At 29.9% G+C, this 13309-nt stretch overlaps 1 protein-coding gene across 2 annotated transcripts; it reads left to right on the plus strand.

The window, feature by feature from the left end:
* The first annotated feature begins 9726 nt into the window (after positions 1–9726).
* On the plus strand, positions 9727–12665 carry LOC107492320 (probable WRKY transcription factor 47). Of its 2 annotated transcripts, none has more exons than XM_016113322.3 (5): positions 9727–9936; positions 10015–10095; positions 10163–10312; positions 11271–11681; positions 11759–12665. In XM_016113322.3, the coding sequence occupies exons 1-5, from the start codon at positions 9787–9789 to the stop codon at positions 12506–12508; spliced, it is 1542 nt and encodes a 513-aa protein (XP_015968808.1). In that variant the 5' UTR covers positions 9727–9786; the 3' UTR covers positions 12509–12665. The 2 variants fall into 2 exon arrangements, with proteins under 2 accessions (XP_015968808.1, XP_015968810.1); XM_016113324.3 differs by having other exon boundaries at positions 9727–9930.
* Positions 12666–13309: the final 644 nt, after the last annotated feature.

Genomic DNA, 13309 nt, shown 5'->3' on the forward strand with positions numbered 1-13309 from the left:
GACTGCTTAATTTAATGTAATTGTTGTTCATGCATGCAATATTAATGGCCGCTATTCTTTACTTTCGATTCTCTATTTCTCTTCTTCTACCTTACCCTTTTGACTCTCCATTCTATACCTCTGAACGTAATACAACCGCCAGCTAATGAAACAACCTTCCAGATCAACTATATATGTTAACTTTTAGTAGGAGTACTGTTTACCGATTGAGTCGCATTCGAATCGATAAAAATTTCAATTCGATCTGTACTAAAAATTGAGAATTTGATTGATACGTGGATATAACACATTTTAATATTTAAAAAAAACCCTTTGTTTTTTTATGATTACACAATTTTTCTATATGTTTTATTTCAAAAATATTAGTCTAACATTATTTTTTAAATAATAGAAGTAAGTTAATTAATATAAAAAGAGAAATAAAACAACCTAATAAATAATATTTATCTTTCTATGATATATTTGCAGATTAAACTGGATAATATTCACAAAATTCAAATTCGATACAGAACAATTTTATTAGTTAGTAAATCAGATTTTTTTTTAAATCCCTAATCTTTAGTGTTATATTTCTATATATTCATTCCTTAATTTCTTACTAAATTATAGGATAAAATTCATATTTAAATCAAATTAAGCAAAAAATTACACAAATTAACCAAAAAAAAACGTTATATAGATCTCCCAAAAGAACATGCATTTTTATATAAATTAGAATGAGTTTCATTTGAATGACTTAATCTAACACTAATTTAAATAAGGCCAATTCGAATTACTAAAGATACAAACAAATTGAATTTAACCAATTCAAATTATATACGTATGAAATGTAAGGTTTTTTTTTTGGTTGATTAGTGTAATTTTTGGCTCCATTTAATTTAAATATGCATTTTACCCTAAATTATATGTATTTGAATAATTAATTGCACTCATAAAACCTTTTGTTAATTTAATTTTTTGGTCCATGTGGTTTGATGATAATATGTATGTATGTACGCGTGCCTTGTGCTTGTTTTATTGTGGAATATTAATGTGATACCAATTAGCTTGCCGCTTGGTCTTATTTAACTCTTGGAAGGAAAAAGCTGCCTTGCCTTAATTACTTAACCCTGTTGACTACCGTTCAAAAATAATTATACGTCCAGTGGAGAGATTCTTAAAAAAAGAAATTAGCTAGTATTCAGTTATGTTATAAATGTATCAATTTTTTTAATATGAAAAAAAGAGAGAGATTAATGCATGAAGCGGGTGTCTATAAGTCATAGAATGATAGAATTATCGGTTGAAAATATCAAAATTCTAATCTAAATCTCTGGAAAACCTTTGTCAAAATGATGGACAAATAAGGAAAGAGATTAAAAAGAAATTTTATGAACCTGCTGCCATTGACTTTGAAGATATTCAAGTATGTATATTTGTTTGATAAACATCGATTTTTGGGAGTGGATTTTTTTTAGTAAAAAAAATTGGATAATGTTAAGTATTTAATTTTATTTTACTTTTTATTATTTTTTTTTATTTATTTTTAATCACACTTATAAAATTAAAAATAAAAAATCACATTTATTCTCTTAAATTTTTAAAAAATAAGGAGAATCTATTTCCTCGATCTTCTTAGTTTAATTTGTAACTCATCACATCAATCGTTATTATATATTTATCAGTCAATAAGTCTTTTATATTACTACATAGACCGTAGAAAATGCTTGGTTTTTATTTATAAGATGATAAGTTGATAAGATACTTATTAATGAATTAGCTGCGCTAAGCTAACAAGTCCACGAGAGCAAGAGTTACGAAAGAAAACCCAGCTGGATATTTATTTATTTATTATTTATATCTAGTCAAGTTGCACCATTATTCAGATCTCATAATCTTGAGTCAATGACTTCATTTTCCATACCTTGACAATAATTAAAACCACACAATTTATATTTCTAACAATTTTTTATACATTATATTTGCCCATTGCATTGCTTGACCAAGGCTTCATATTCTACGGTTTTCCGTTTTCGCCCCTCTCTAGAAGTTTTTCTTTTCTCCTCAAAAAAGAAAATAAATAAAAAGAAGAAGAAGAAAAAAGAGTACGCGGGTTCTAAAAATTTTCCAACATAATAATATAACAGCTGGCTTCGGTATGAAAGGTACATGGAAATAACTTAAATTTATTTTATTTAATATTTATTAAATTTATCATAAATATTAAATAAAATAAATTTAGATTATTTAAATTAATTTTTTATTATCTCTTTAACATTATCTGTTTAATTACCCAACTCTATTTTCAAGCAATACTCCGCTAGAGTAGAAATTTGTACCAACTCTGAGATATGCATATCAAATATGTTGTTGCATAGTCACCAAAAAAATATATATGTTGTTGCATAACTCTACAATTATATAGCTAGCTTTGCGCCCATGCCATATATTAAGTTACAACTTTAAATAAGAACTAATTAATATGCTTGGTCAATGCATGTGTAAAATGCAAAAAATTGTTTTTTCTTTAAAGTCCTTAGATGTAAAATCTTTTATTTTTATAAAAAGCATGGTTTAGGACGACGAGTAGGATCATATGGAATTCAAAATAATTTAATTTTAATTTATCAATTTAAAAAGTTTCTTACAAAATCATAGTGTATTTTCATTTCCACACCATTAGCGGAGTTTTGTTAGGGTAAGGGGGCATGCCTCCAAAGTTTTTGTAAAAATATTAGTAATTCTACTCTAAAGAAAATAAAATTAGTTTGTTTGATTAAATTGATATACTTTTAACTTATGTATTTAAATTTTATGTTCATCTTTATCATTTTTTTAAATTTTTTATCTTATCTTATTTGATATAATAAATAGTATATATTTAAATCAATAAAAAGTGACATATCTTTAAATCAATGTTACAAATTAAATATCATTATAGAATTAATACTAAATTATATTTGGCTTCTCATATATTTTCATGCATTATTTTATTTTTAGAATAATAAAAATTATAATATAATTAGTAGTAATATCAGTTATTAATAAAAGTTATTATTTTATTTTTAAATCAACTTTACAAATTTAATACCATTATAGTATAACACTGCTTACATTAATAAATTTTGATATTTTAATTTTATTAGAAATTTAAGACTTTGTTTTGTTGTATTATATTATTTGATTTGTAATAAAAGTAATAACAAAAATAATTAACCTTGAGACTTTTGAGAGATAAATATTACCAAAAGTAAAATTAATTCTTTAAAATGTTAAAAAATAATTTATAAGTTATAATTGATTTTATATAATTTAAATATTATTTTTGTTTGTCATTATTCAGAGGCCTCGCCTCCTGTTGCCCCGGTGAGTGAGCCATACTTTACCTCCACCGGACGACTGTTCCACATTAAATCTTTTTGTATATGTCCATATGAGTTAGGGTTTTTCAACGATCAATTTTTTTTAAGTCTTTTATATTTTCGAAAAAATATAAACTCGGACATAGAATTATTGATTAACAAATTAATTTATATAAAAAGTTTAGAATTAACATTATACAACTAACATTGCCGTTAGAAATGATAATTTTTTTTGGCAAAACAGATATCACAAAAATTTATCCACAAAAAGATAAATACGAAAAATTAGATATTGTTGCTTGGGGAATTGAAGTATTTGGAGATCTCCTTATTGCGGCTAATTTTTTTTATATTGGATTATTATTGGTGTTTTTTATTAATATTATGATATTTTAGTGTAATGCAGTGATATGGGATAAAAAGAAATTATGAATAACGATTTTTTTTGTTATGCAAATCGTAAGTAACGATTTGTATTGTACATCACACTTATAAAATACACTCATTTCAACTCATACCAACGTAATACACCATTTCATCTATCATATAAAAAACAATTAACTCCCTTATTGCAATCGACAATAAAGCGAGCGAGGCGGTATAACAGGATAGCAGTGATGAGTGATGATAAAGACAGTGACAACAATGACGTTAGGATCACAAAAGTGGAAATCAGCATGCATGCCGCAATAGACAATTTTTCAGAGGTTGGTTAGTGTTGGAGTTAGGAATGATAAAAAAATCCATACTCGCGGTAATTATTATCTGCGACGGAAAGGCTAGTGAAGATCTACAAAATTCTCACAGGAATAGGGACCCGTCCTCACAAATAAACGGGAATGGAAGTGGAATTGAGGTACTCGATTTATGGAAATCTGTAAAATTTTTGAAAAAATTTTATTTAAATGTCTTCATATATATATAAGTTGTCTAAATAATTCCTAATTCGTTTTATTTTTATTGATGGTTAAAAGTTTTGTATATATGTATATTATTATATTAAATTTGTATTTAAATTATGTTTGATTTGATATATTTAATTGAATAGTATAAAACTTTATTATGCTTGTGTTAATTTTTTAAAAAACTAATAAAATTTAATTATTCATAGATATCCGCAAATATTCACCTCTTTTATAGAGAAAAATAAATAAAAATTCGTAATAAAGACCGAGAGCATTTTACTAAATGAAGACGGACGAAGGCGGGATGGAGAGAGTCTCCACTTCCCTAGAAACCTGATTAAGGATTCGATAGTTCCAAAACGTTTGGACTATTAAATAGTCTCATAACAAAACATGTTTTTAAAGTTTTTTAATAACTGCTAAATAGTTTTTTTCTAATTTTAATTACAAATTAGTCCCATATATTTTATTTAATTATAAAAATTATTTTTTATTTTATAAATTATTATTTTATCATTCATCTATTATGTTTATTAACAATAAAAAATAAAAACAATAACGAATTAGATCTTCCATTGATCGTAATAAACTTCTTGGCAATCCCAATTGATTAAAAGTTTATCTTTGATCCGTTACATTCGTCCAGGGCTGTGAAATCGTGTTTCTTAGAAAATCAATCGATTGGATTAACAAAACAATCGATTGAATTTCAGGTTTTCCATAACTCAATTGATTGGACTTCAGGTTATCACAAAACAATTGATTAAAAATTGTAAGGCAGTATGGTTTTTGTAAAAATCAATCGATTGGTCATATTACCCAATCGATTGAACGATGACTATAATGTGGGTTTTTTATAATTCAATCAATTGTTTATATTACCCAATCGAAAGTTATTTTTATAACCACCTGAAAGTTTGTTATTAGAGTGAAAAAAATGAATACTACTGATATTTTTGCATTCTCAAAATTACTTGTGGAAAAATCATTTGCTATGCCCAATTTATCCATATAGTAATCTCCTTCTACAAAATCATGGATGATAGAGGAGGTCTTTGGCTGTGGTTGGCTCCCAATTTCATCCAACAGCAAATCTGTCCATAATGGATAGGACATGAATTAATTAAGTTTGAGACAGTTTCATAAATTCATAATAAAAAAAACAGAGACAATAGAAAGGTGCATACTTATAGCTTCTCACAGGGACCAACTTTAAGATTATCCTTGGATTCAACCTTAGCAGAAAAATTACCATTGATTTGGAGCTTGACTCTGACATAAGGAACAATGTTAATACGATTGTTAGGATAAGTGAATGACTCTTCCTCAAAATCCATTATTTCACCTGGATCAATGAAGACATAGATCAGACTTTTCTTGCTTGTGTGGTGACAACGAAAAATGTTAGACACTGTCCCAATTTCATCCAACGCATTCACATGCACAATTGCCACGAGTTTCTTCTTAAAAAGTCATAGATGTACTAAATAGTGACAAAGTCAATAATAAGAAGATAATCACTGCAACCCAATCGAATGAGTTTCTTACAACAGTAATCATGAACCGGCAGAAAAATTGCACTCAATGGGGCTCCAAATGTCAGTAGTGATCATTTTTTTCACTCTAATAACAAACTTTCAGGTGGTTATAAAAATAACAATCGATTGGTAATATAAAAAATCTATTGAATTATAAAAAACCCACATTCTAGTCATCATTCAATCAATTGGGTAATATGACTAATCGATTGATTTTTGCGAAAACCATATTACCTTGCAATTTTCAATCAATTGTTTCGTGATAACTTGAAGTCCAATCAATTGCGTTATGAAAAACCTGAAATTCAATCAATTGTTTTGTCAATCCAATCGATTGATGTTTTAAGAAATACGATTTCACAACCTTGAACAAATGTTACGAATCAAAGATAAACTTTTAATCAATTGGGATTGCCAAAAAATTTATTACGATCAATGCAAGATCTAATTCGTTATTGTTTTTATTTTTTTATTATTAATAAACATAATAGATGAATAATAAAATAATAATTTATAAAATAACTATTTAATAGTCTAAACGTTTTGAGACCATCGAATCCGATGCCTAAAAACCTATTGTTATCCCTGGTTAAAGTGTAAAACCAAATAAAGAATTATTTATTGGAGCTTGAATTCATGATGCCGGGGTGGAATTGGAACAAAAAATTATTTTTTTTTCAATTTTAAATTTCTTTTCCCAAAAAAGTCCATGAATATCCACGGTGACTTGAATATTTATTGAATATTGTGTATCTGTTGTCATCTTTAATTGTAGCTAATTAACATTTAACATTAAAAAATCTAAAATTCAATTAAAAAAAATCCAAAATTTAAAACTAACAAATTTTTATTTTTAATAAACTTCATATTATCGAAAATGAAGATGTAAAAATAATTTTTTTTGAATACCTTATCTCTTAAACATGTTATTATTAATTTTTTGAAAATTTCTCTATTTTATGTCTTATTACTTTTATACCCTGGTTGCGATAATTATAATCAAATTCCTTTTATTACAATAAAATTATTATCTTTGAGAAAAAAAATGAACTTCATATTAAATTATTACTCATTTATTATTACTAGTTTGACTTATCTCTTGATGATCGGATAGTTAACATTTTTGCTATGCAAATTACACTCTCATGACCAGGGATGGACCTATGTATATAGTAGTACGCGTAAGTGTTCCCGTTCAAATTTGGAAAATTACTTAATAGCATATATTTATATATCCTCGCTAGTTTGTTAATTTTTCTTCCACTTTATTAGATGAATATAAAAATTATTTTTTTAGATCTGGCTCTATATATAAAATTATAGTGTTAATTAAATTGATATCATAAAATTATTTTATTAAACTAAATTATTTTATTAGAATTAATTTTAAGTTAAAATATTTTATCAAATAATTAATATATAGATAACTTTATTTAGATCTCAAGTCTCAACCGTTATTTCATAAAAAATATGTTTATCTGTTAGTGATTTTTATTTTGAAGTTATCTTTGATTTTGGCAACCGTAATTGAAAGAACTATTCGCTATAAGTATTATAATAAATAATCCATTTTGTGATTGTAAGAAAGATTTTCTTAATAATAATTTTAAAAAAATATGAATTATGCTCGTCCAAAGCGAACATATTGATAAAATAAAAAAAATAATCGACTTTAAATTAAGATAGCTAGCAAACTTGCAGGAACAAAAATTACATGTCTGATATACATACAAATTTTTTTGGCTTATAAACTATATAAGTTAGCCCAAATTTAAGAAAGAAAATATGTGCATCACTCCTTTTGAATCGAGCGACCAATACACACGCCTTAATTACCCTTCCACAACATGTTCATTATGCTGCACTCTTTTTCTTCTTCTTTAATCAAAACATAAGCTGTCAAGATTCAAGCGATATTCGAAACAAACTACGATTTTCCAGAAACGTTACAACTCATCGCGAAAATTAGAAGAAATCAAGAAAAAAGATACAAATCTCCATAAAAAATCACCAGAAAAAACGAAGAAACATTATTCAAGGTACTGTTTTACTATTCTTCTATGTTTTTTTTTTCTAAATTGTCTCTGCCATGTGCCTCATTCTTAACTAGCAAACATTAAAAGATTTCAAGAAGAAATATATTGTCTCTCCCATGTTTTGGGTGTATTTTTTAAATTTTTTGGGTGTATTTCTGTGACCATTTGGGTGTATTTCTGTAATTGTTTGGGTGTATTTCTGTAATCGTTTGAGTGTATTTCTGAAGTTCTATTATGTTAAAAAACGATTTCAAAGTTTGATTTCAGAAACCATGAAAATAAAATAAAAAACGAAGCAAGAATATAGAGAGAGAAAACGCACGTAAATGACGAAGAAGAAACCAATGATAAACGCAGGTAAAACAACGAATGAAAAGGTAAAGAGAAAACGCACGCAGGAGATCCAACAAATTTGGCAAGAAACTCGAAAAGAGAAACGAAATCTTTTGAAAAATGGAAGTTATATATTTGTGCATTAATTGATTTGAATTAATTTAAAAGTCTGTTAAAAAGGCACGTAACATAAGCTACGCGTTTAGTAAATTTCGTTCTCTTCAAACTTGTAAAGCTTATAAGTACAAAACACTTGTATATAGATATTAATTCCAAAAATTATTATAAATTTATTAGTGATTGAAATCTTATTTTCTCACTTTAAAAACTCTTATTCTTAAATTGAAGATGTTTAATTGAATTAACAATAAAATTGTCCAATATATTTAAAATATAAGACAAAAAATAGATACATTTTAAATAATATTTTATAGTTTTTGATTATTAATTAAGTGATAAACCGATTAAAGAAAAGGAAAAACCTATTTTGCAAACCTAATTTTAATATAGACAGTATATATATATAGCAATAGAGAAAGTTTAAGAAGTCAATATTTTTATTAAAATTTGATCAATACTTAATCAGTAAAAAAAAAATAAATAATTTTATATTATTAGATAAAATTTTATATTATTAAAAATATTAATAATAATTAATTAATAATTACAAATCACAAAAATTTACTGATCTCTAACTCTCCTGGTAGCAAATTAGCAATAATGTATACTATATGATGCATGTATCATGCATGTTTATTGTACTAATGAATTTAAGTGAAAGAGTGGTGTAGTTAGTTGACGGGTTTACGAAAATAAATGCAATGGTATATATATGTATATATATTTTCCTTGATGGTTGGTACGTGGTAGCGTAGCAATACATGCATAGTAGAGGAGTATAGTTATAGCCCTTGAAAGTCACTGGGATTAGGTTATTCCAAATCACGCGGGCCCCACCGTCTCTAACTACCGTCCGATACAGAGAGCCGTGCCGTCAACTCCGTTGACCTCAGGGGACTCCCCTCCACGTGCACGTGCACTTCCCCCTTCTCCCATCCCCATACAATGCACAATCTCCTTCCTTCCTTATTCAAATCATCTTTCCATTTTTACATTACAACTTGGTAACAAGAGTACTGTCAAGTGTGAACATAAAACAGGATAAATTCGTTGCAGCCTTGGTGGCCTAAGGTTGACGTCACTTCTGCCCAAAACGGCTGCTCACTTGCCACTTCTTCCTCTTTAAAATCGTTACTTTTCATTCACTAAAATTACTTACTTGTTTTTTACTACTATCATCTTAGAAAAATATTTAAGGTTTAGTTATTTTAATTTATGTTAATCAATCATTTTAATCCGTAGTTCAATATTTTTAGTCTAATAATTTAATAATTAATTATTCATCGAAAATAATGTTATACTGATATTAATATATTATAATATTATTGGGTAAGCGGAGGTGGGGCCCATAGGCCGTAGCTCAAGGTGGAAGGAGTGCGTGTGTGTACGCGCGAGCTACCCCCATTTAAAACCACTTCCCCAGTTGAACCCACCACTTTCTTATTTCTTCTTCTTCTTCGTCGTCGTCCTCCTCTTTTTCTCTCTCTTTCTTTAATTTCTATTCGTATAAGAAATGGATAACCCACACCCCCGTGAATTGACTTTCTTACCCTCTAGGGACGTCAAAGAAGTGGATTTCTTCTCATCATCATCATCAACTGCTGCCGATCAAGATCATACTACTCATCATCATGCTTCATCCTTCCCTCATCACCCTGTAAACGTAACTAACTAACGTTCTATCACTTTAATTTTTGTATCATCCTTATTTGTTAGCTAATTAATCATGCTATATATGCAGACTGGGCTGAACTTAACGTGTGAAACTACTGGAATTTCAACTTCAAAGGGATCACCTAATGCCGATAATACTGAATCCGAGGTTTGTATATAATAAGCGCACGTAATTCACGACTTCCGTGATTATACAATAATTATATATTTTTCAGAGGAAAATGGTGGAAGGTGAATTACGGAGACTGCAAGAAGAGAATCGAAAGCTGAGAAGTATGGTGGATCAGATCGCCAAAAGCTATAGCCAACTTCAGGCACAGCTCTTCATGGCTTTGCAGAAACAAAAGCTTACTCATCATCATCAGGTTTTCAATATTTTCAACATTTAATTTCGTCAAGATCAGTATTAATTTTAATTAATTTCTTCCTCCTTCTTCTCCTATATGACGGAAGCATTATTTGTTTGCTTGTGCCAATTTTTACTCATTTCTCTTCTCTCTCTCTCTCTCTTAGTCAGTGAAGGAACAAGGTAACGTGCCTCACTTAAATTAGAAAGCGTGCGGATCCTCTTCATTCACGCCCATTTTTCAAACTCTTTCTACACTCCTTCAATTCTCTATATATTAATATCCAGTACCTGCAAGTTAGGTGTATTCATTTTTTATCATCACATAACCAATAAATAAAACACCACTCCCTACTATATATAAACCCATCCACTATACATTTCTTATACAGTATATATATAAATAAAATATGTATTCTTTATTTCTACAGACGTATATATAAAACCGTGATTTCAGTTTTCACATGCGTGCTAACCGCTTACGAATATATAACTAATAACCAGCGAGCTGAACTGAGTGATATATATTGCATTCAAATTAATTCATCATAATTATTTGGTCTCATCACTCTTATCTCTTTAATTATTTAAAATGCGATATTTGAACTAAAAAAAAGGTATACATCATGGACTAATAATTTTAAGCTAAGTTTTTGTTGATAAATTTCAAAGGATAAGACAAGAAAAAGAGAGGGCGAGGGGCAATCTATTTTCATAAGAGACAATCAATCATCATTCACAATAACAAGTACGCGCCTCATTCTGGGGTCAACATTGACTTGGTCCTCACATATCAAAAAGAGATCTCAATTATCTCTTTCTTCTATATATGAAGTTCTTCATCGTTTATATAACACGTAATGTGTTCAACAAACAAAGCGAATTTCAATAAATCAAACCTTACACTCACCTTTATTATATGTGGGAAGTGCTAAGTAATTCCAAGTAATAACACATAGTTGTGATTGTTGGAACAGAATACTGGTGTTAAGAGCAATGGGATGATAAGTGGAGAAAAAGCTGTGGAGGGAGATGGAAGGGCGAAAGTAGAGATGAAGAATAACGATGCTTCGGTATCCGGTGATGAAAAGAGAGAAAGAGAGGTATCAGCATCAAACAATAATGGTAATAATGCAGAGGAGGTAATGTCAAAGAAGCATGATGAGAATGATGATGATAACGAAGGTGATGAAGATGGTTTGACTAAGCTTCATTTGGGAAAACAAGTAGCAGCATCTGCTACAGAAGAAGACGTCCTTGAGCGATCTTCTTCTCAGAGTTGGGGATCATGCAAGACTCCCAACTTAGAAGAACCCAAGCTTCCTTCTTCTGACCTTCCTTTCAGGAAAGCCAGGGTTTCAGTTCGCGCAAGATCAGAAGCTCCTCTGGTAATTATATTATCCAACTCTAAACTTTTAAATCAGAAGTATATAAATAGTTATATCTCTAACACGAACAAACGCAGATTAGCGATGGATGCCAGTGGAGGAAATACGGACAAAAAATGGCTAAGGGTAACCCCAGTCCTCGAGCCTACTATCGGTGCACCATGGCTGCTGGATGCCCAGTTCGGAAGCAGGTTCAAAGATGCGCAGAGGACAGTACAGTCCTAATAACAACCTATGAAGGTAACCACAACCACCCTCTTCCGCCGGCAGCCACCGCCATGGCCAACACGACTTCAGCCGCAGCAGCCATGCTACTATCAGGATCAACCTCATCATCGTCCAAAGAAACCCTAGCAACTTCAGCAGCAGGAGGATACTTCTCTTCATCAATGCCCTACACATCAATGGCGACGCTATCAGCTTCCGCGCCATTTCCCACCATCACTCTCGACCTCACACACAACCACCACAACGCACTCCAACTCCACCGTGTGGTCCCTCCTCCCGGTGTTACCTTCCCTCTCCCATTGCATGCAGTGACTCCTCCACATCAGCTTATAGCAGGGCACCCGTTCTTAATCTCTCACCACCAGAAGCTGATGCCTCCTTTGGTTCATCGACAACAACCACAGGCTTCCAATAATTCGCCGTCTATGGTGGAGACAGTGAGTGCAGCCATTGCTTTGGATCCAAACTTCACTGCGGCCGTGGCTGCGGCACTCTCATCAATCATTGGAAGCAGTAACAATGGTGGAAGTGCTATTTCTGTGTCACCGAATGGGTCACCGCAACTTCCTCAGTCATGTACTACCTACTCTACCAACTAGCTTCTTCCATTCAACACGACACGTGTCAGTGTCACGACTATCCTGCAATTTTATTTTCTTTAAATTTCTCATCATAATTATATTGCCTAGTTAACTTAAAACCAAGGTATATATGTACAGAAATTAAAGAGAAGATTATTAGGCGCTCTTTCTATTATGCGAACAGATTAAAGAGTTTGTTACTGCTCTCTCTCAGTGCCTAATTAACTCAATAATAACCAATATCTAGCTGGCTAATGAAGAATCAAGAAGCCAGATTTTTCTAAAAAGAGAAAATATTGATTTTGGACTCTCTCTTTATTTGGCAAGGATTCATCAACTAATATTTTGACAAAGAGTTCAAGTCTTGACGATGATGTTTTAGTCGATGTCATGGTTAATTTATCTTAGACTTATTATTATTTCAAGTGTGAATAAGCTTAACCAGATGAGAGCATGCAATTTCTTCGGACAAATATTGATTCCCCGATTTTTTAAATTCAACGTTCATTCATTCAATGATGAGATATGCAAAATTTGAAGATCCCGAAAGGATATCCATTATCGAGGAATTCTTGGTAGTAACATCTACCAGTTTGTCTAAAAAGATATATTTATATTATTTACAAATGTTTCCATGCAGAAATTCGATATATTGGATCTTGAACTGACCATTGTTTTACTCCGTTATTCTAAATGCTGGCATGCATTTGATACTGCCTTTCTCTATTGGTACACCATTTTACAACTATGATAATTACGTGTAAACCAAAATTAGCTATAAGTATAAAATATATATAAAATATATGTTAAAATATAAAT

The sequence above is a fragment of the Arachis duranensis genome, chromosome 6 (assembly GCF_000817695.3).
Source record: "Arachis duranensis cultivar V14167 chromosome 6, aradu.V14167.gnm2.J7QH, whole genome shotgun sequence".
NCBI lineage: Eukaryota > Viridiplantae > Streptophyta > Magnoliopsida > Fabales > Fabaceae > Arachis > Arachis duranensis.

Bases quoted from the DNA above. Each gene is read 5' to 3' on its own strand.
- LOC107492320 (XM_016113322.3), top strand. From the start codon at position 9,787: ATGGATAACCCACACCCCCGTGAATTGACTTTCTTACCCTCTAGGGAC. The intron at 9,937-10,014 runs GTAACTAACTAA...CTATATATGCAG, and splicing joins TCCCTCATCACCCTGTAAAC to ACTGGGCTGAACTTAACGTG. The intron at 10,096-10,162 runs GTTTGTATATAA...TATATTTTTCAG, and splicing joins CCGATAATACTGAATCCGAG to AGGAAAATGGTGGAAGGTGA.